Below are 23,369 nucleotides of genomic sequence, written 5' to 3'. Positions count from 1 at the left end.
CCTCTGTACATGGCCTTCAGTTGAGGTATAGGTCTTTGTTCCGGTTAACTTCAATATGCCTTATCCAGTGAACTTCAGTTTTTATCTTGCTATGAAGCCTTCAGTTACATTTGTATTTTTAACAATGGAGGGCAATAATTATTTGCATCTCTAAAATGCCATGCATATTAATTCTGAAAATATACGAATATCTGAAATCATTTTAGCACCAATTCTTAGTACAAAAGTTACATTATTCAGCTACAAACTAGATTATTGTGACTCGTCGCGAAGCCTTCTTCGTTTTTTTTTCGGAGCAATAGTGAGAACAGGTAACTAGTGTTTTTAATATTTGGCTTAAAGTAGGACGCATTAGTCAAAAAAATGCAGCGCACACAGAGCTCATTGTGCGCCGGCGTCTGAGACCCTCGCCGGAATCTCTCGCTTCTTGTGTGTGCGCCTTTTGTTCGTGGGCTCCCAGTTCGGGCGGCCGTCTGTCGATCAAAGCGCTTCGTGTCCGCCCACTTCACCCTTCCCTCTGCCGCAGCTGGGCGCTAGGCAGCCGCGCTCGCCCCGAATCAGTGTCGGAGCAGCCGAGAGTGAGGGAGCACTGTGCCTTTAATTGCCGCTACTCAGCCAGCTATTCGGTTACTAACCAAGAGCGTATGAGCACCACAGTTAAAGATTAAGGTACTGAAAGGTAGGTAAGAAAACACAGACGCCTTTATCTGGACTTCCTTAGTAGAGTAAAGGGGTATTTTTTTAAAGCTAAGCGCATTGATGAACTACTGGGTACGGATGAGTCAGTGGGCGCTATGCTAGGCTAGCTCCAGTGTTTCATGCGGAAGTATTCGAGTAGATCGCAAGACGGTGATAAAAGGAGTGAGCGGGATTCTTCGATATATACTGAAATAAAGACCTGCGCGTGTTTATCGGGCAACTGGGAAGCACTGATTTATTCAGCCATCTTTCGGTGGCGTGTGACGTTTAAAAGTAACTGGACGAGAAGGAGTTAGCAAACTCAAAATGGCTCCCCTCTCCTTGTTGTCGATTCCGCTCGGGTTTTTTTTTTCCCCCTGCGTTAGCGGAGGAGACAAAGCGCGAGGCGCACGATCTGACCGAGAGAGCGGGCTTCAGCTCGAGAATTAGAGGTGGATAAAAGCCTAATTTAAGCTAACGCGCTATTAAATGTCGTCGTTTGTATGTGGTTTGTATGTTTCTCCACTCAAAGGTTCTTAACCGGTAGGGGATTGCCAGCGGCGTCAGCTCGAAGGGGGAGGGTGAGCGGGAGCCTGGGTGGAGCTCGCCTCGGCGCCGGGGAGGGACGGAGGAGCACCGAATCGGCACGGTTCGGACGAGGCGCGTGGCACGCGTTTTAAAGTGGCGTCGCGCTAATGTGCTCGCGGGGGGCTGGCACGGCGCGAGGTGGGAAATTCAAAATGCCAGCTGGAGCGCCGGCGGACGGACGTCGTGCTCACCTGCGGCCGAGTGACGCGGCTCGTTCCAGGTGTAACGAGCTCTGCGTCCGATAGAGGGCGGCCACGGAGCCGCGTCCGGAGCTCGCCAGCCTCCCGCAGCACGTAACACCGTTATGTTTTACTGCAGATTCAGAGCTGCGCCAGTTTTCGAGGGCAATCAAATTGACTTGTCGGGGCTACTGACAAACCTGTACACATTTTTACAGATTTTGTGAGGGACGCATGCGTCCTTCAAACTGAGCACAAATCTGGCTGGATTTGTCTGTAATTACAATGACAATGCAAAATATACGGCCATTCATATGCGCTTGGCCAATATTCAACCAGGAATTGCGTCGGTGAAATTTGTAAGAAATTAAATTTCTCATTTTGTTAATATAGTACACTAATTGCTGATGTACTGTAACTGCGTTGTATTAGATGCCTGTACTTGAAATGACTGCTGTTTCTTAATCCATTTTTGCTGCCAGGTTTTAACCTGTATGACCTACTTTATTCTTACGTTTTTGAATTTTGTCACGAGAATGGTCCCTTTCTAGGTTCGCTGTCGACATACCCTACTTTGGAGGCCGACTATACTTCGATGAGCAAAATTTTCCCTCGTGTTTTAAAATAAATAGTAATTCTCCTATTTCTTCTTGTTTTCAGAAGTTACATAACATAGAATGAGCAGACCGTAGTTTTAGCCTCATTTCTGTTGCAAGGAAGACCAAAATTCCACATAACCCGGATGAATGTTTGTTGTTTTCATATTGTGGAAAAATTTTGTTTTTTAACGTAAATTTTCTTTTTTCTAAATAAATGATTTTGACAGGTTTCTTTCTAAATGCAATACACAAAAGGCAAAATGTTTTATTTCTTTTGCCATTTTATTCCTGCAGTACTGATCAATAGGATTTAATACCCCTCCTGACCAGCCAGTCAGTCTCTGTGTCTGTAGTGCATTGATCTGCCCATCATTTTATAAGAAAACTGCTTGTATGTTTTAGATCAAATCAATTGACTGCCTTTTCTGTTGCAGAGGTATGGCAAAGGGACAGTTCTTGTATGTTTTCTATATTGGTGCAGGGTTGTCATGGAAAGCGTAGCAGATTTTTTTTTTTTTCATTCTCTGGCTGCTTGTGACTAATGGTGCTTTTGATTTCAGTAAGGAACCCAGAAATTCCCTTTTTTCTTTTCTTTTCTTTTTATTGCAAATTACCGCAGTCAACTCTTTGCAGTACGCACCTTTACAGACCCCGTAATATAGGCCATGTTTACACTGTAGGCTGTAAACCTGACCACACCCACCCTGCAGATGTAGTATTCCAGCTTATATTGTGCTCTGTTGCTACAGAGATGTTGATCTCAGGTAGGACAAACTCCCTTGCTTTCAGTGATTGTGACGTGCTGTGTTACCTCCACAATACCTTGCCTGTCGGCTGCAGTTTCAGGTTGTTATTCCCAGGTCATTAAATAGACGTATGTATGTCTTTATGAAAAGATTCTACAAATCTAAGCTTTTAACATTAGGTTTCATCTTCTAATTTGCTTGTTTCTGCTTGCAACTAAAGTTTGATTGGTTTTGCAGAACACTGCCACGTTTAAGTCTTTTGAAAGACTGTGAAATGTGAAATGACGTACTCACTTGCATCCGACTTGGTCTGTTTTTAGGTGCTCAACTACCCTTCAATCTGAGATTGTTGTAGTTCTTCGGCGATTCATCCAGTGATTGCCAAGTAGTCGTGCCCTCCAGATGCCACCCACTGCCCCGCCCCCTCCTTAGACACCCCAATGTCATTTCCGCAGGCGCTGAGTTCCTATTGGTCGTGTTGTGCGTCATTTCCACAGGCACAAAGTACCAGTTGGTTGTAATGTGCGTTGACGTTCTGGTTATTGTCATGTGTTCTCTCTGCCCCCCCGCTGCATGTTTGCTACTTTTAGGCTGCAGCTGCCCTGGTTGGCTGGTCTCTTGACTGGAGGCAAGTGGCCAACACTCGGTTCAATACTAGATGTATGTACAGTACTGTTCACTGTCGCTGCAGTGTGTTTACCATTTTGATTTGAATGAATGTTAGTGAAGCATGGGCTTTTTAAATGCTTGTGTCTAACTTAACGAGCACTGTTAGTTTGTACATTTGGGATTTAAAGATGGGGCCAATCAACTCAGTCATCAAAAGAAATCTGTCACATTAGATTTTCTAGTATTATGATTTTGTGCACGCATCAATTTCAAACATGCTCTCTGGCTCATTTTATTTTAAACTTATAATACACAATTGTAACCTACAATTAGAGCTCAAATCATTTAACAAATATTATATATTAATAAAGTAGGGTTTTGCCAAATTGTGAATGATTATTCTAATTCATTTTGCAAGTTGATTTATTTTACTGAAAGGTGAAATATTTATGCTGAAAATGCATGCTTACAGTATACTTTGGGCACTTTGTAGTTCATACGGCCTCATGCTAAATGAACTATTTAAAGTAATCTTCAGAAAGCAAATGTCAGTTTATCTGGCAAAGTCAAAAGACCTGTTTGTTTTTATAACTTTGGTCCTCGCCTGTGACCGTTGCTGGTCTTTAGCTCTCCCAATATTAATTGTTACTTGACAGTTATGCATGAGTGTAACGAACTTTAACACAGATTGGGGGGGGGGGTTAAAAAGAGTGATATAAGTGTGTGAGAAAGACTTAACAGACGCATTGTGGCTAGTAACATGCTGTACTTTCCAGCAGACCGGGGGCTCTTTAGAGCTTGCTTATTCCGCCCACCAGCAACCTTACTCCTGACTGGCCTAAAATGGGCAGAAAACAAAAGCGGTTTGTCTCTAGTACAAATGCACTGAAGCGCTGCGCTCAGGAGGGAACGGCTATGTTATTGCCTGTACTTCTCGACAGGAAAGGTATAGCACTGCTACTTTGAGAAAGTACATACATGTTTCGTTGTTTTCTACTTCCAGTACTTTTTTTCTTTTGTAATTTTGCATTCAAATATAGGCATGTAGTGTTTAGTTTTTTTTTTTTCTCCTGTAGCTCTCCTTTGAAAAATAAATCGTTACATAAGTAGTGCATATTTTGTAGTAAAGTTTATACTTTTGTTACTTAGGTAAATGGGAGGTGCAAATAGGTAGTGATATTGTTGTGTACTGTTTGTATTGAAGTTTAAGTGTGAATGTCGAATGAAATTGCGAGGAATGCGCACATACACTGATGCATCCTTTCCGCTTCCCCTCACAGTGCAGGCATGTTTCCCAAAGGCACAAAGCGCAAGTTTTGCGACGTGGCGGACGAGGCTGCAGGCGGGCAGGGGGCAGGTGTCAGGGCGGCGTCGTCCTACACGATGCAGCGGCAGTCGCTGTTGGACATGTCTCTGATCAAGCTGCAGTTGTGCCACATGCTGGTGGAGCCCAACCTCTGCCGCTCCGTGCTCATCGCTAACACCGTGCGTCAGATTCAAGAGGAGATGACACAGGACGGGACCTGGCAGGCGATGGCTGAGGCCTTCCACTCAGGCCAAGCCCCTTCTGATCGCCTAGAGGCCACAGAGGTCCTGTGCCGGCCGCCCACACGGAGCCAAGACGAGGAGCCCAAAAGCTTCTCTGTCATTGGCTATGAGGGCTGCCACTCTGAGGAGGTGGTGGTGGATGATGATGCCGCATGTACCTACATGCCGGGTAGCCTGGCCGCAGGGCCCTGCTGGGATGAAGATGATCTGAAGGATGCTACGGATCATGACGAAGAAGACGAGGACGAAGAAAAGGGTGATGGCGAGGCAGGATTGGGAGGAGACGATGTCGGGCATTTGGGAGAAGACTCCAAGACCACCGAACAGGTCTTTGGTACATTTGAGATCAAGAATCCAGTCTCTATTCCGGACCCCGCGCTGGAGGAACTGTTCTCGGACGTTGACGCCTCGTACTACGACTTGGACACCATGCTGACTGGCATGCAAAGCGCCCCCAAGATGGGTCCTTATGACCTTCTGGAGAGCCTGTCTCATGGGTCTGCCTCCATCACCTCCAACTCCAGCTGTCGGCCTGATCTCAATGAACTGGACCACATCATGGAGATCATTGTGGGGTCATAAATGAGACACGAGGACTCAACCCACGATCCCCAATTTCTGCGTGCGTGTGTTTGTGTGTGTGTGTGTGAGAGAATGAGTGAGTGAGAGTGTGTGTGTGTGTGTGTGAGCATGTGTGCTTATATGGAAGGTGTTAAATCAGTCACTCTTTTGACAAGGTGTGATTGCTACTCAGAGTGAGATTTAACATGCTGACCATTGTAATTTGATTTGCATACTTTCTGTATGTTTCCTTTTATATGTGTGCTTTGTTTTGTTTAATTTATTTTGACATTTTAATTTTTAAATGATGTCATTACACTACATAAATTGTGAACAGAACAAGTTATAACAGAACTTCTAAAGCAACACATATTTTCCTAAAAAAAAAAAGGAAGAAAATGTTCAAATATATACATATGTATATAACTATATATATATATTTTTACAGAACATACAGCTTGGGAAATATAACAGTACTTTTTATTATTATTTTAAATTTTGACCAGAGAGATATTTCAAGTAAATTAAGTATTCTATAACGTGGGCAGATGAACTCAATGTCTTCCTGTGGTTTGATCATCCTGGTGCTGATGGGATAGGTGAAATTTACTGCAAAATTTCTGAATGGGAACTAATGGGCACGTCAGTGGCTGTGTGCTGTGACAGAAATCACACTCGTATCAGTATGACAGGCTCCAGCTTGTTTTTACTATTAGAAGCCATAGTTTCTTATATTTGTATTGTTACAAATGAAGAATTATGGGTCCGACCCAGTTAAGTTATTACCTTTTTAATTTATTTTATTTTATTTATTGAATACAAGCATGTCTTGGGGGATGTGAGTTCAGTATAAGTCCAGGTGGAATTGGCTTTTCAGATAATTTGTGCTGTTTTTTTTTCTTTTTTTTTTTTCTACAGACATACCTACCATTCCTTGAGTCCTCAGGAGAGGACAGGTTTTCCCATTTGCTATGCAGTTAGCGTAACAAAATATTGAGCAGTATTCATTTATATAAATCTAAAAGAAGGCTATTTTATTTATTTGTATATTCAATTTAACGTTTTTTTTTTTTTTCATTTCAAAATGACCGATTACAAAAATGGTATTTCTTATTTTTTAAAGTGGTCTAGGAAAATATTGTTACGATTTATTCCTCTTCACGGCTAACATTACTCAGGCAAAAGTATTGTGTAAAATTAGACAGTATTATGAAAGTTACCACCGTACGCTCCTTTCGAATTGATGTCAAAGCAGTATAGTTACGCTGCAAATGAATCCAGAATTTAAATCTATTTTGACATTTATTACCTGGACTAGGGTAGATTATATGCATTTTATATAAATACATTGTAGCATTTTTGTAAATATTTTTAATAAAAGGTACAAAATTTCCAATACCTGCTGTTGTGAGGTGCGTTTTTCCATTGCGACGAAGTTACCAATTTTCATTTAGTTTTTTTCCACTGCTATTTTACACGCGTAACCAAAGTGTATCGGACACTTCTGGCAGCTTTGTGCGCGATTCACACAGCGTTTCTCGGGTTAGACCATGGATATATTTAATATTACTGCGACTTCGACATAAATCATAGAGCTGACAATAATTCCACTGCTAAGCAGGCGCCCGTTTATGCAGCTGGACAGTTAATAAAGACGCCAACTTTGGGAACATGTATGCTTAAGGTAAGTGTAATCTGTAATTTCTAGAACTGCATGCAGGACCAGGATAAATATTTATCGGAACAATTCTTGAACTGCAAGAGAAGTTTCTTACACGTAGTTATATAACTGAATTTAACAAAATCGGACGTACTGGTCTAGGCAAACTAATAATCAGTAGACTCTAAATGACGAATATGACAGAAGTACAAGGGAACACCACACAACCGTGTTCTCTGGATCTACGTGCGCGAATGCTCGCGCTAGAGTGTTCAGAGGGTGGAGCGATTAGGCAACCAGTCATGCGCAGAACAGTCAGAAATTACCCATTACATATGGACGCCAGTCCGCATCCATAGCAACGGTAGAGTTCTTGTTTGTGAATGCGTATCAGCCAACTTTAAACAAAGACCGAAATACATTGTGCGTGAATCGAAAGTAATTCGGTTTAGGTAAAACTGTACAGAACCCAGCGTGAATGATGTTTGGGACATTTTTTCCAAAGTGCTCATGAAGGTGTACATACAGTAAACAGCAGACAGCGTTGACCCATCTCTCAGCCAATCATCAATTTCAGACCGCAGTTTAAATGGTCACGTTTTCTACTGGGCCTTTGAGACCAATGGGAAAAATCCTGAAGGAAACGAAATAAAAAGTGAGCACCAATGAGACCGGGTTACTAGGCGGGACATACAGCTTAATTGTCCAATCACAGGTTTACCATCTGACGGCCGTCAATCAGCCGAATGTCTTTCCCCAGATTCTGCAGTGTCGCCGTCGGAGTTGTTACTGAGTCGAGTTCTCTTGGTGTGAATGAGTTGTGCCGAAAATGTTTAACGCGGACTTTAGGCTAGTGTGTATTGTATCGATCTGAAAATTAAAAGTAATCTTCCGCGAGTTTTATAAGATACAAAACAAGATGTAGAATGAAAATGTAGAATAAAACGTTGTTGGTTTTTATTGTTTCAAAATAATTTTGTAATGTTTCGTTATTATGTAATACATGGAATAAAGCTATGGGGTAAAGAGTTTTTCCCTGAAAGGCATCGATGAAAAGAAAAAGGGGAATTCAAACCAGTATGTGCCGTCTTAATACCGACCCAAGCGGAAAGGAAGTTGATCAACCAAGAGATGTCCTTTCTTCGCCAAGGTAATTTAGTGTTTTTATTTCTGATGTTTATGGTTGCTTTGAAATGCACTATGTAATGTGTTGTCGCGGTATTCCCCTTTTAAAATTCATATACAAATCATAAATTGTGTCCGAAGTACCTCTCTGGACGTATCGTTTGCGTTTAGAGGAAACGGCGCCGTGTAACGAGCAAGACTGAAAAACCGCTTGTTTTGTTGTTTTCGTTGACTTGATTTCATAAAATGTGAATCATTCACTTTGGATTTTATGGTTTTCGATTTCCCGCGATGTTCGTAACTGGGAAAACGTCGGGTTGTTATTTTTTTTAGACGTTTCTATTTTGTAAGTGTTTTTTTTTTTGCGATTGATCGATAAAGTACAGCTGATATATCGGAAAGCGCGTTAAAAATTTCAGTTTAAAAAGTCACCTCGCGACAAGTGCGTGAGCAACGACGCGGCCGGGAGAGTGCGGGGCTGCTCCCCTCCTCACCGCAACGTGTGACTGACAAACAGCCCGCAACCGGAGGGATAAACACACAGGGCACAGTCTGGTTGGGAGGGGGGCACTCGGCGTTCCTCCGTCCGGGGCGGTGTGCGTGAAAACCCCGCGCTGTCCCACCATCGTTGCTGCCTCGTTTGCACAGCAGTTCAAAGTCCTGCACATGTTCACTGCCGATCTTTCCGTGCCAGGTCCTCCTTGCCTTAAAATAATAGCAATCGTCGGAATGGTTTATCTACCGGGGTGGCACTATGCTGCTTTAGGGTGTGACTGGTTTTCCTCGTTAGTATTAGTATCGTCGCGTTAAGTCATGTCGTATTAAATCCAAGCCTTGGAATTATGAAACGTAGGAAAAATAATCTGGCTTTGAGTAATTTGCTTACTTTAAAAACTAAGAAGAGTTTGTAGGAGTTCAAAAATATATATTGCTCGAGTGGAACTATTTGTATAATAAGGAGAGAGTTTCTACCAAAACCAGCAAAGCAATGACACAACAGTTGTCTGTTCAATAGGACATTACTTGGTACAACAAGGCACCTTAGGACTGAGCAGGCAACCTTCATGCTGTTTTCCGTACTCATGAAACTTCCATGTCCTCCTTGATGAATGTCTCGCTCAGTGCATTGCAGGCTATATCTGCCTGGCCTTGCAGAAAGGCACTTTCACTCCTGGTTACACACACACTTGTAAGTACCTTGCCATGCGTGTGCTGAAAGACAGACTTTAGTTTGGACAGAGCCCTGTGGTGCTCCTCGGTTGTTTCCAGTGGTGGAAAAGTACTGTATTTTCACACTTAAGTAGAAGTAGGCCTACACATCCATCCATCTATTTTCTGTAACCGCTTGTCCTGTTCAGAGTTGCAGGTTGTCCGGAGCCTTTCCCATGGGCTACAGGCACAAGGCAGGGAGCAACCCAGGATGGGGTGCCAACCCATTGCAGGGCACACTCGCATACCATTAGGCCTACCAATACAACACCAAAATGTTACAAATTATTTTATATTATATTTAATAATGATAATGACGATGATGATGATGATAATATTAATATTTTTCTCAAGAATCCTGAGAGAATTGTGATCTTGATATTTTTGTGAAACAGTTGTGATTCATATTTTACCCAGAATCGTGCAGCCCTACACATACTTTGTATTTGGTAGTATTTTGTTTTATTTTTTTGGTTTTGTAATTCTGTGAGTAACGATGGTCATGCAGAATGTATCTCAGCAAGAAATCGTTATTCGGCGGAGTAGCAACAACTTAAAATTCTCAAGTACAGTACAAATTCTGAAAGAAAAAATAATTAGGTACAGTGACAAAGTATTTGTACTTAGTTACTTAATACCTCTGGTTGTTTCTCACCACTAGGTTGGATATGGGACTAGGTTGGATATGGGACTAGGTTGGATATGGGACTAGGTTGGATATGGGACTAGGTTGCACTCCCCTGCAGTGCTAGTCTGTTGAAAAGTATTGGGACACTTTAAAGGTCTGCCGTTCAGGTTCTCTTCTGGATCCTTGCGCAGTAACTGTTCGTTGTGTATAGGCATAGCATACACAGGCGCAAGCTGTCTCACAGGACCCCGTCACACATGCTAGTACAGGCTTGGACTTTGACAACAGATAATAGGACTCCACCTGATTGCCTACCATTGAAGCCAGATTAAAATGGTCCCTTGTATCTGGCGGGTTACGATGGTCCGTGTTACGATAATTTCGATTTTACGATGAGTAAATCTTTTTCACTTTCAGTACATTATTCAATATATTGCAAGAGATATTCAACACTATTTTTATTTATATATAAAAAAGCTTTGTGTTAATGATTTTGCCCAACTGTAGGCTAATGTAAGTGTTCTAAGCATGTTTAAGGTAGGCTAGGCTATGATGTTTGTTTGGTTAGGTGTATAAAATGCATTTTCAGCTTATGATATTTTCACCTTACGATGGGTTTATCGGAACGTCATCCCATTGTAACCCAGGGACAGGCTGCACTTGCATGTGTCCCTACTCCTGTAAGATGAGTCTTTCAATTGAATAGATACTACATTTAATCTGCCATTTGCCCCTTTGACTGACTTTAGTAAAAATGTCTTGTTATAACTTTTTCAGCATATGGACCTCAGCTGTAATGCCAAACCAGACATGGAAATTTGTTTACCTTGCAGATATAACTGTATAAAATTAAAAATAAATGTTGTGAGGCTCCAATATGCCATCCACATATGCTTTAATCTCTTTGTCAGAGGATGAAAAGGAAATAATTTTTTTTACGGCTGTTTTTCCCCCAAAAGCAGGACAAACTGTTAGCGGTTTAATTTGATGCATTAGTGTCTGATAGGTGGATTGGCATCATGTGATGCAGAGCGGGCAATGGCAGTGCTCCTATGTATTTCCTGTAGTTGGGGTCCGTTCACTGGGAAAATGGGGATAGCTGAGGAGCCCTCTAGTGATGTCATCGGGAGGCTTTGGCAGTCTGCTCGACATAGGAAGAGTGTCCGCTGCCCTGCTTCCTGGAGTGAGGCGAGGGGGCGGGCTGCGTGGGGGTGGATGGCTGGAATGGTGGCTGAGTAGGAGAGAGAAGTCGGCAACAAATCGGGGGTGGGGGGGGCTCAGGAAGAAAGGAAAGAATGTGAAACCCAGGGAAATAAGAGAAGTGAAATCGGCAGGAGGCAGAGGCTGTGGATTGGGAGGGGGCAAAGGCACCCCTCTGTGGCTGATATGTCAGGCATCAGACCCCAACTGACTGTGTGGGATGGGACCATTCTCTTTTCAGCTTAGGGACAGAGAGGAGTAGCTTTTCCGGCCTCGGATTGCGAGTTGTCCAGTAAGGTCGCTGTGTTTCCGAGGATGCTGTGTGCAGGGTTCACTAAATGCCTTCCAGTCATACTATTTTCTTTTTTTGTTTAAAAAAAAAATAAATAAAAAATCACGTATTATTTCACCTAAACTCTTAAAAAGGTCAATACAGGAAATAGTGCAGAAAATGCTGGAAGTATTATACTATGGTGAGCAAGAACATGGAGGCTGCGTAGCTGGAGAGGAATCGGTGAATCTTTTGGAGGGGCTGTGATACGTCCTGCCTGTAAAACCGGCATGAAGATATGTGTGATTAAACCGCCTAGGTGACATGGAGGACAGGAGGGGGACGGTGACCGGGTCTGAGAACCCAGAGGTACATGAACTGGTTATGAACTGGCGCTGTACATTCATCTCTGAAAAAGCCTCATTATCTGTACCATAGGGTGCTGTAGCCCTTTTTTAACACCTGAAGAGGTTCTCCGAAATTAAACGATAAATCTCAGAGTCAATGACTCTCAATGAACCACTTGCTCTGTGCAGATAGGTGTGTGTGCCCTGCACCTGGAGGACTGTGTGCGCTGTATCAGGTGATTCTGTTCAGTTGCACAGAATCGCTGGGGCTGTGGTTCCGGCTGTGGTTCCGGCCGTGGTTCCGGCTTCTTCGTCCCAGTCGTCTTGGGCTAGGCTGAGAAAAGGCATGTGGTCCAGGGCTCTCTGGGTCTGATGGGGTGGCTGACTTGTTGCACAGCCGTGACTCAGTTGTTTTGGGCCCTGAGCTTACACACATGCACACGCACACAGTCTTGCGTGTGGCTCTTGTGAGCTCCAGGCCACCGGATGATGACAGCGCGATCCTTATAAAGGCGTCCGGCCAGCCTGGCTGCTCGCTCAGCGACTCGGTTTGACAGAGGCTCCTCCCACTTCTCTACTTGACTCCACCCCCTCCCCATTCTTTCTCTCTCGCACACCCAGAGACTCTGCCCCTCAGGGCCCATTTCCGTCCTGCTCTGCCGCCACTGGGCCTCAAGGGGCGAGGCAGGTGGGGGCGGGGAGGGGAGGAGTTTGGGACAACTGGTTCTTAAGCAGGGCATGTGATCCTGTTGTTGGTCCCTTCACCGCAGAAGCGAAATAGAAAGCGAGAGACACACTGGATGTTTGTAAAACTGCCGTTTTATTTTCTGACCAAAGAAATCAATATGAGGCTTAAAAAAAGAACTGTTAGTAAATGGAAATAAAGTGGTTTTGAGAGTGGAGCAAATGACTGCGCTTTAAAAAAACGTGCCCTGTTTGTGAGTGAGAGGTATAACTTTTGTGAATTTGTAGCTTCATATTTGCTTTTTGGAGTTTAGCTCTAAGATAACAGTACATAATAAAAATGGAACTAGGCGCTTTCCCAGTGATTCCAAAGGAGCCAATGATAAATCTGAATGTTGAAGAAAAGGGAATGTCGTGTGACCCCCCCCCCCCCCCCCCCCCAGAGCAGAGGGCACAGTGGGATCTGGAGAGGGTGGTCACAAGCCTGGGAAGCACCACCAAGGCCGCGATAAGGCAGGAATGCGGGGAAGGTGTGAACACTGACACGGCGGCTCATGCTTCTGTCCTCTACGCCTCCTTGACCCCGCGACTCTGAGTTTGTCTTTTCAGTGAAATGGTCACTGTGAGGCTTCACGTGGGGAACTGAGATTATACAAAATATTTACTTAACGGATGTTCTTATTGGAGTGTGTTTGTAATTCTGAAAAAATGCACAGTGATGCCTCTAGCATTTGTTGAATTCTTGCAGAATTTTTGCAGTGGGTTTATTAGTGGGCATTATCTGTTTGTATATCTGCACACATTCAGTGGTTGTGAAAAAACACTTGAGGACAACTGTAATGTACCCTGAGGATTGAGATCTTCAGTTTAATTGTTGCTAGTCCGTTATCTCGACCACTGCGCCACCTGCAGGCCTTCAAATAGGTTGCACGTGAAGACGTTCGCACCTGTACCAGACGTCCTGATGCATCTCCCACCACCACCACCACCACTACTCTGTCTCAGTTGCCATGGTAAACTGGATTACAGAAAAGGTGGTGGGAGGGTGGAGAGGGGGGGGGCAGGCCGAGTCAGGGGCACTGTCACGCAGGCTGGCTGCGGCTTGTTGGAGATGCCGTACCGTGTATATTCTGGGCGGTATCGTAGGTTGCTGCCGGTCGCGTCGGTGTGATGGAGGCTGTGGCCATCGTGAGCCGGGCTGCTTATCTCGCATACCACGGGGACTAGTACTATCCCACCCGTTCTGCCTTATCTGCGCGGAGACCGCTTTCCCGTAAAACCTCATGCATTTTGATTTGATTTAGAAGAAATTGTTGCCGCCGAGATGCAAAAGTGCGCTCAAAAGGGAGGGAAAATCCCACCTCCCTCTATAAACTAGGTGATGCATTCTCGGGGTTGTTTTAGGATTGGATTAAAAATTAGCAAGAGACTAATTTTGTAGCGTTTGACTGAGTTTCAACACTGCTGTTCCATTTATAGAGCGCTGTTGCTATCGGAGACTGGAGGCTGCCGACTGAGCGGCGCTGCTTCCCTGATGAGGAGCATGGCAGCCGCGGCCATGTGTCTCACCGAGAGCCGCGCTAACCGCAGAAATCTCACTAGGAACTGCTTTATGAACTACTGACATGCGCCAAAACGCAACATTTTACTTTCAGGAAAATTTCGACATTCTGTTTAATACTTCCCCTTGATCACACTACATACACTCTGAAATTGTGCATTTGCCAAGATTTTTACGAGGTTACTGGTAAACGTGTTTACACGACTGCCTTCTGTCGCACTGAAACTCAGTAACTGCGCTATAACTAGTTGCGGCGTTAATTCGTGTTTTAAGCGTTGAAAATAGGTTAGATGTCCCCGTCCTTTGGTCGTCAGTCGCTCAGATTTCACCGAGCAGCATGGTTTCCGAATGAAAACCCCTGCAGTTGGTCTGGTTCTTATAGAGAAAAGGGACCTGATAAGCGTGGGCCACTAATAAATACAGGAAGCGGCGGATTAGACAACCAGGCGGGCTGGACTAACAGAGAGGGCTGTTAGTGCAAAGCGGCGGCACATTGGGCGCCCCGTGAGCACCGGAGGCCGAGAGCGGGAGGCGGGGGTGCGGGCGGCGTGTGGCTCCGGCCGGCCTGCGGGCTCCGCCTCGCTGTTCCCCCTGCAACCCCCCCCCCTCTAAAACCAGCTCGGCTTACAAGGAAGCGTCAGCTGTCAGGGGTGGACTAGCGGGACAGACGAGGCATGCAGCTGCTGCGTCCGATCTCTTTAATTCTCGTAGTTTATGTCTCTTTAAAACGTGCGAACTGTGAGAGGTAGTCGTCTGTATGACAGTGAAGTACAGTGAGTCTCTGCCAGTGTAAAACCATGCGATGCAACTTTACGGTGAGGAGACCCAAGGAAGTGGCCACATCACATGCTGAAGGTGAGATCGGGGCTTTGGGCTGGTGCTTGAACTTATTCATACCAAATCCATAATGAACGTTGGATCGCCGTTGAAGTACTGCCGTTGCACTATTAAACCAACTTTTAGTCCGGCTGACGCAGCTGCAGAAGAATTTAAAAATGACATGGGCTTTGCCTGTCCGACCAGAAAATCAGTTTGTCAGCGACAGGATCGTGAGATGTATCTGTACCCGTAGTACTTCTAGGGGCGTTATTTTATTTGTGAAATTATTGAGACGTTTTAGTTTTGAAGCAGATCGCTTTATACTTTTGACAGGACAAATATAATTTAGCGAAAGCCGACTATTTTAATAGAACTATGCATTGTTCAGCTGATGCCTCGTATGTATTTGGGCAGAGAGGCTGCTTAAGCAGAATCGGTGGGTTAATGTGTTGGGGTTGCGCGTGAGTGGTGCCCCGTGAATGACGCTGAAAAGTGCGTGTTTCAGCTGGTGCTCCCTGCAGCTCGCGGACTAACCAGGAAGTCCCGACTGACCTGTTCTACGTTACCAAGCTTATCCCGTCTCTCTCTGAAATAATTCCGGCTCTCAATATTTCTCTACATAAACAACCCCCTTGAGTAAGAACAACACTGTCCAACTGGCAAAAAATTATCCCTTTGCTGGAAGATGGTGACTTTTGGTGCTAAGACTGTATTTCGGTGGATGTGTCAGTGAGTGTGTATTTATAATAGAAGGCCCTAACTTGTGACAGTGTCTTAAAATGTGCCTGTGACGCATATTTGATACTTAAGGAATGCCTTTGGCCTGAATCCATTGCTCATTGGTGCGTGGTCTCTGTGGTGTGTTCCTGTATAGCATGAGTCATGTAACATTTGTTTTCTTGCACTCATCTCCTCTATAGTGTTAATTGCAAATAGTTGCAATAGTATGGTAAGCTTCTTCTAAAACTGGGTTGTCAATGACCTGGAGATGTTTGTTGTATTTAAATGTATTAAACGGCCCCAGCCTATGGCTCCCCTCCCCCCCCCTCCCATCTGAACCTGTGTACACATTCGAGGTCCCCTCTTTATTCCAGCCAATCGCTGCTCTGTGTAGGATGGGTATCTGCTGGGGTTCACTGGCCACTGCAGTCATAGCCCAGCCTGGGCTTTTTGGTGAGCTGTCTCTGCACAGGCCACATGACAACTGGAACGTGGGGAGGGGGGGGGGGTCTGCTGCACTTGCTGAAGCTCCAGTACGGCTCAGAGTGGGTCTGTAATTGTGCTCGTCATTATGGACTGTAGCCTTTTCGGAATACTGCGCCGTCTTCTATCCGTGCTGGCTGTCTTCTCCCTGGCCCCTAGTGTGCTCATGGCGCCTTAGGAGAGTGTCAGGCGTTACTCACAGGAAGGAAGGTTCTCTGTAAAACGGCACGATTTCAGCCCTTCTGCCAGGAGATGTGGACGCCAGCCTTAACACACATCACCAAGCAGATAAAATTTCCACCTTCATTATTGGTCGCTAACCTTTGGGGGCAAGTTGGGGCTACAGTAACGCTTCAGACGATGTTGCATGTGCTGTGTAAATCTGGCTCGGTGGAGTGGGGGGGGGGGCATGGTTTTGGTGCCCATAATGACCAGGCATGGCTGCACTGTGGCATGAGTGCATAGCCCTGGATTTGGGTATGCTGTGGTTCATGTCAGCTGTGTCTGCACTGTGGTCTTCCAGGGAGGTGTCTGGGACTGTGGATGCCTGGAAGCAGAAAGTCCCACCGTGCCTCTTCCACAGCTCTGACCAAGCCCCATGCTTCCCCAGTGCCCCCCCCCCCCCCCCCCATGCTTTCACCCCCTCTTGCTTTCAGTCATCTCTGGTCTACACGCATGCCCTGTGCCCCTTTACATAACACTGAAATCCTCTCTGGGCATTTTTCTCTGAACACACTGTCTGCCGCTCATTGTCCCTCCCTTGCCACCCCCCCTTCTCTTCTTATGATGTAGGGTGTTTTTTTTTTCTTTTTTTTTTTTCCTCCTCCTGTTTTATTCCTTCCGTCTTTGTGTGGCCCGGAAAGCAGAAAGACATGGCAAAAGAACAGAGGAGAGCAGTGTTATTTAGACCGGAGTGTTCGGAAGAAGACAGTCACTCCTGGGGGTCCTGATTATTTTAATCCATATTTTTTTATATTTCCTCATTTGTAAATGAGAAATTACCAAGGAAATTACTTAAACGGGGTGAGGATAACTGTAATTTAGTGTGACGCCCTGCCAGAGAGAGAATCTCATTAAACGAGTCAGTGAATGGTAGAAAATTCAAAAATAAAAAGTGGGGAAACCATAGATGTGTCATTAATCTGTGAACAGAAATAATCTGAATGAGGTTATAGCTGTAACATATTTTAAGTTAAAGGGGGAATATTGTCTCATCCTAGATGCTGTGGAGTAACGTTTCATTGTCAGTTTGCCTTATTCTGAAGTAATCTTCTGTTGATCTTTGTTGTGAAGTATGTATTTTTATTTATAACATTAATTATGAAGTTAATAATAATAATAATAATAATAATAATAATAATAATAATAATAATAATAATAATAATTGACACTTTTATTAATCCCCGTGGGGACATTCTTTTTACGCCTCCCTCAACTTGCTCTTATTTTGTGGTCACTCCCATTCCAGCTGGTACATGGTTAAAAAAAAGAGTGTTGATTTCATTTCATCAGTAGTATTGGAGATGTTTTTGTTAACGAACCACAGGATAAATCTTTGAAGCAGTCTCATGACAGTCCGATAGTCCCGACAGCGCCCTCAGTAGGGGCACCGTGTCTCATGCACTGTCAGACACACGTATGTTTCCATTGGATGCTGTGTGGAGTTTCTGTGCTGCAGTGTTCCGTGTCCCATGTGCTGTGGAATGACATTCCAACCAGGGATCTCTCTGTGTCCCGTGTGACCCCCAAGTGACGTGTTCCTTACGATGGATTTGTAATGCAAACTGAAGTGGATTGACGTTTTTCTCCACGAGCAATACACCAAGAGATAATGCAAACAGTCTCACCCATCCCTGTAACCGCTGGTCCTCATCAGGCTCCAGATCCCCAGCGACCCTATCTTGTAGGCTACGGGCGCAAGGCAGGGAACATCCTAGGATGGGCCACCAACCCATCGCAGCAAACCGTTTCAACAAAAGCAAAAGGTGCTTCATTGAATATTAAGCACTATAGCAGAGATTTCCACATATGGGCAAAAATGAGATACCTCCTGCAGGTTCCAGTACCCATACAATGCCACGGAGATTAGATTGATGGAAACATTTGTGGCAACCTCTTGTGGCTGGAGGACCAAATTGCTGGAGCTGATATTTAGCGTTTTTTTTTTTTTTCCTCCTTTTTCTCTCCATCCTCCCCTTTACCTCTTTGGGACAGGCCTGAGATGCATGGAGGTTGACAGACTGATGTCCAAATTCAGGGTCTTGACTTGCTGAAGCCCCTGACAAGCTACCACTGGGCTGAGCAAAGCAATTTGGTACACAATTATGAACGGCAAAACTGCAGCATGACAGGAAGTCTAATCTGATTTTAAAATGCCGTACTCGTATAATCATCATTTATTTTCTAGGCCCTGTGTGAGGTCATCCCGTGGGCAAGCCAAAAGAAAAAATGTTATTTTCGTGAATAACACGAAGCACGGTCCTTTCTCCGTCTCTCCCCTCCAGGTACATGTTGGGTCGCGGAGTGAAGCGCAAGTTGAGCGATTGTGAGATGGTTGGGGGGGCGGGGCCTGGGGCGGAGCTCCCGTACCCACAGCAGCGGCAGCTGGTGCTGGACCTCTGCCTGGACAAGCTGCAGAGGTGCCGAGCGCGGGTGGAGCCCAGCCTGCATCGCTCTGTGCTGCTGGCCAACACGCTGCGCCAGATCCAGGAAGAGATGCGTCGGGAGGGCGGAACCCCACCAAGTGGCCCCACCCCGAGTCCCGCACACACGGCCACGCCCCTGCACACCCCCGACCTGCCTCCCATCCCCAAGGACTATTCCCTGTCACCGAGAGAGCTGGGGATCGCTGGGGACTGCTCCGCAGGTGAGCCACTGGCATGTCCTGGGTGTGAAGGGCAGAGTGTCTCCTCCTCTTCCTCTGAGGAAGGCTGCACCGAGGACTTGACGGTGGGTGCCAGGTCTGCAGACTCGCTCTTCGGCTCCTTTGAGATCACAAACTCCACCAGCTACCTGACGGACCTGGCCTTCGACGACATCTTTGAGGACATCGACACCTCCATGTATGACTCGTCCGACTTCTCCGCCCTTGCCTTGAGCCCGGCGCGCAGCAGTGGCGCCCCCTCTGGCGTGGAGGACAGCCTGAAGCCATTCCCCAGCTGCACCACGGCCAGTGCACTGCAGCTGTGTCTCACAGACCTTAACGACCTGGACCACATCATGGAGATCCTGGTGGGCTCATAACTGGCCTTCCCACCTTCTGTTCTTATTTTTTCCCCCCTCAGCTTTTTTGGATGGAAATGACAAAATACTTGTATAGAATGGTATATTTATATTTTTATACAGAATACTCTAAATCTATTTATCTAAAATGCCACAGACATGCCTGACGTACACCTACTGTAGATGAAATGGATATTGTGTTGGGAGAACCTGTTGTCCTGATGTGTCTACAAAATGAACTTGAACGTGCGAGGATCACACTGAGCGGAAATACACAGTATTACCGCTGAAGGCGGTTGGACTGAACTCTGAAGATATCCACAACGTCATAGCCACAGATGCAAGAGTTTCCCCCAAAAAAGAGAAACAATTATGTAACAGTTATAATTATGTATCTTTAGCCTTTTTTGAACTAAAGTATCTATTTTTGTAAAAAAAAAAAAAAAAAAACAAAAAAAAAACAATTTTGATATGCATTTCTACAGCGTTTAAAATGTATTTTCATGGGCTGAACATGATAGGCACACTCAACAGATGAGTCTCTACCTCTTCTATATCTGGGCCCGGGTCCCAGGAACCTGCTCTCTGCACCTCTGAGTTCCAGTGCATTCAGCACTGGCCCAGTCCTGTTCCCTGTTTATTTGTTAGTGCTGTGTGTGTGTGTGTGTGTGTGTCTGTCTCAGGCAGAATGTGCGCGCAGCTAGTACACATGCAGTGGTCAGCATGGCCTCTCTGCCGGGTAAGCTGTGGCCCCACACTCAGACAACTACTCCGTTTCTATAGCAACCCTCTTCTCCCATGAAACAACAAGAAACTGCCTTTATGCTGGATAGAAGACTGGTTTCAGAGATTACCCCGAGGGGGTCACATGCGGTCCGACTGGCACAGAGAGATGAATCATTTTGGCTGTTATTCTTTGTCATTTTTGTTGTCACCCCCCCCTCGTCCCCCCCCCCCCTTCTTCAGTGTCGCTGCTTTTAAGACATTTCTCCCTACGGCGCCCCCTCCTGCTCCTGGAAGGATACTTGAAGTCTGCTTCCACGTCGTGGAAACACTTTAGCTTCAGTCTGACGGGAGGAGCAGAGCTCAGCAGCTTCCCGCTTCTGTCACGAGCTTCCAGGCTGCGTATGTTTAGCTCTGGGTTCCGTCGGAATGTACAAACCGGCCATAATGTGCACGTTTCCCTGCAAAGTGCTTTTTTTTTTCTTTTTTTCCCTCTCCTCCTTTTCTCATAGTTGCCAACCCGCTCATAGAACTCCCGTGGCGTGCAGCAGTAACGGACCCCTATAACAATTCCCTCCGGCTGCCAGCATGTGAGTGCGGGGGGGTGGGGGGTGGGAAGGGGAGCAGTACTGTGGCCCCCGTCACGTGGAACCGCTTGCTTTGGGGAGGGCTCTGGCTAACCCCTCCCACCCTACCGAGGGCCTGTTAGAACCGTTCTGACTCTTCCACCAGCCAGTCAGGTGAGGGGAGGGGGGGGGTTTGAGGCCCAGATAACCCCCCCCCCTCCACCCCACGCGGTGTCTTTGTTAGTCTGAAAAACAAATATAGCCTGGTGGAGTTTCAGCTCGCAGAAACATTCAGGCAGAAACTTTCATTTCTCGAATCCCTCCTTCCAAATGTCCCTTCCCTGTTGTCTGTTTTATTATAGAGTGTTTACTATTTTATCAGAGCACATCTCTGGATCTAGGTGTGGTTTGCTACATCCATGGCCTCATTGAACAAGAATTGCATTGACAGTCCCCCCCCCCACAAGTATTTGTGGCATAGCAAAAAAAAATACTGGAGTTTAGGGGGTCCACGTGAGGCGTGGGCAGGGGAAGGCTTCCGTCTCCCAGATGGGGGCAGTGCTCTCAGCTGGGGTGGGGCAGGGCGGGGCATAACCTGTGCTGAATGAAATGCCCCCCCCCCCCCCAAGTCTGCCCTTTGCTGACAACAGTGGGTTACTGCAGAAGGGTGTCAGAGGACAAAAATGTAAGCTTTATAAGCTTATTATGTACATAATTTTATTTATATTCTGTTTGATCCGAATAGTATTGTCATTGCAAAAAAAATAATATATTGTTTTTATTTAAACCCCTCCCCCATCAGTTAACCCCTGTTCCATTACGGCATTATGGCTCTTCTGTGATTATGGTATGTGAAACAGACATTTCTCCTGGAGAAGTGCCCCATTCTGTGTAATATTCGTCTCGGTCTGTTTTGTCTGAAACAAAAGATGACAACATGACCAGAAAACACTAACCAGTAGTGTTAGGACGTCTGTATTCTTAACATGTCAATGTGTCCATTTATTGCATTTTAGTAATGTCACTGTGTTTCAATGAGCCATATTAAATCGCGCCTGAAAATCAGCAGCTAAAGCTCTCTGCGCTGCACCACTGCTGATCGTCCTTTTCTTTTTGTGAGTGATTCTTATTTAAAAAGTTAGATCACCTGCCCCTTGCATTCGTAATTGAATTTCCAGTAGAGCATAAAAAAAAACCTTTTAGTCAAAGTAAATAACCGTACTTTGGCATTGCGAAGAGCAGTATTAACATGCAGACACTGTGTGTGCAAGCACAGTGTTCATAGCCTGAATCACCATTTTGGAGATGGTACCGGCTTGATGCCACAATCCATCAGAGAAGGCATGAATGCATAGCGATCTCCCTGAAAGAAGGTGTTTGTCTGTTTGGCTGAGCCTATGGCTATGTGCAATTATGCAGTGTGTCCGTACTGGGATTCGAGGGGGATCACCGGCTGTAAAGTCCCTTTTAAAGTGCAATACAAACCTGTTAAAATGCTGGATATGCCCAGCCTTACTAAGGAGTAGACATTATATTCTCTTGGCTAAGACTGCACCTACTGTAGCTTGGCAAATTTTACGCTGTATTTGATAGAAGTGATATTTTGTAAAAACCCTATGATTGACAGTGGACCTTTTAACTGCGTTGCATGAATTAAGATTTTATTTATTTATTAAGATTTTCCCTTTCATTTCATGGTTTGGCAAGTTTTGCTTTGACCCCGGACTTTGTGTGTTGTGTACATAATCTAATGTACATAAAGTATTTACTTTTTCTCACACTTGTATTCTATGCAATACTATTGTAGCAGGCCAGAAGTCTAATTAAAAGAGGTGAAAGAAACTTGTGTTGTTTGTGTTCGCTTAACTGCCTCGGCTTTCCTGCCTTGCCGTATCACAATGCTGGAGCTTCTTCGTTTTAGCAAGATTATTCAGGTCCAGACTCAATAGTCAAATCCCAACATGCATCTTAAGTCTCCGGCGACCAGAATTCATTAATGTGGGTAATGCACAATGCGACAAAGGAACATGGAAGACAATAACAAAGACAATAAAAGCACATACAACCTTTCGAAAGAGGGGAATGACGGACGAAGCTTGACACCCTCTAGTGGTAGGCAGCAGCCAAAGCAAGTCCGTGTGTCCGAGGTTTTACGATGAGTTGCATCATCTGGTTGCAACCCCCCCCCCCCCCAAACCCGAAAAAGTGGGAAGCGCTTTTCAAGGAGTGAACGGTCTTTTAAAAATCGGCCGGCCTATCAACCCCACAAATAAAGTATGTATGCATTTTGCTTAATAGCATATTTGTCACAGTTTAAATACTGTACCCATATTGACTAAGTTGGTCTGCCATCAGCGACCACCACACTTCTCCCACGAATATTTTGCAGAGAAAGTTTTTTTCTGTCTGAAATCTGAGAATATGTTATGCTCACCTCGCCTCTTTAAAAAAAATAACTCCGTGTCAGTTCTGATGCAGACGCTTATAGTATTAGATTGCAGCAGCTTTACAGTCATTGTGGTTGGAAGGCAAAAAAAATAACTGTTCATAGTGACTGGACAAATTACGCCGGTCGTAGTCCTGGTAATGACTGCATCACTGCACAGCGCTTGTCCTGGTATTCCTAGTATCTCTAATCTCTTT

The 23,369-nt window shown here is 45.2% G+C and overlaps 2 protein-coding genes across 9 annotated transcripts; both read left to right on the top strand.

The window, feature by feature from the left end:
* The first annotated feature begins 482 nt into the window (after nucleotides 1–482).
* cdca4 (cell division cycle associated 4) lies at nucleotides 483–6,906 on the top strand. 6 transcript variants are annotated; one of them, XM_072699174.1, is made up of 3 exons: nucleotides 483–679; nucleotides 3,381–3,418; nucleotides 4,179–6,906. In XM_072699174.1, exon 3 carries the CDS (start codon nucleotides 4,687–4,689, stop codon nucleotides 5,527–5,529), a length of 843 nt encoding a protein of 280 aa, XP_072555275.1. In that variant the 5' UTR covers nucleotides 483–679; nucleotides 3,381–3,418; nucleotides 4,179–4,686; the 3' UTR covers nucleotides 5,530–6,906. The 6 variants fall into 6 exon arrangements, with proteins under 6 accessions (XP_072555275.1, XP_023658135.1, XP_023658132.1 ...); XM_023802367.2 differs by having other exon boundaries at nucleotides 3,381–3,450; XM_023802364.2 differs by having other exon boundaries at nucleotides 3,381–3,450; nucleotides 4,176–6,906.
* Nucleotides 6,907–7,903: 997 nt separating this feature from the next.
* On the top strand, nucleotides 7,904–22,568 carry LOC111838902 (SERTA domain-containing protein 2). Of its 3 annotated transcripts, XR_002836989.2 has the most exons (3): nucleotides 7,904–8,318; nucleotides 18,720–20,562; nucleotides 20,673–22,568. XR_002836989.2 is itself a non-coding variant. In XM_023802337.2 (2 exons), exons 1-2 carry the CDS (start codon nucleotides 8,218–8,220, stop codon nucleotides 19,456–19,458), a joined length of 840 nt encoding a protein of 279 aa, XP_023658105.2. In that variant the 5' UTR covers nucleotides 7,904–8,217; the 3' UTR covers nucleotides 19,459–22,568. The 3 variants fall into 3 exon arrangements, 2 of the variants coding, with proteins under 2 accessions (XP_023658105.2, XP_023658106.2); XM_023802337.2 differs by having other exon boundaries at nucleotides 18,720–22,568; XM_023802338.2 differs by lacking the exon at nucleotides 7,904–8,318 and adding an exon at nucleotides 13,715–15,048 and having other exon boundaries at nucleotides 18,720–22,568.
* The last annotated feature ends 801 nt before the right edge of the window (nucleotides 22,569–23,369 follow it).

Source organism: Paramormyrops kingsleyae, chromosome 14 (assembly GCF_048594095.1).
Source record: "Paramormyrops kingsleyae isolate MSU_618 chromosome 14, PKINGS_0.4, whole genome shotgun sequence".
Classification (NCBI taxonomy): domain Eukaryota; kingdom Metazoa; phylum Chordata; class Actinopteri; order Osteoglossiformes; family Mormyridae; genus Paramormyrops; species Paramormyrops kingsleyae.
This window is presented reverse-complemented; position numbering and strand designations above follow the sequence as displayed.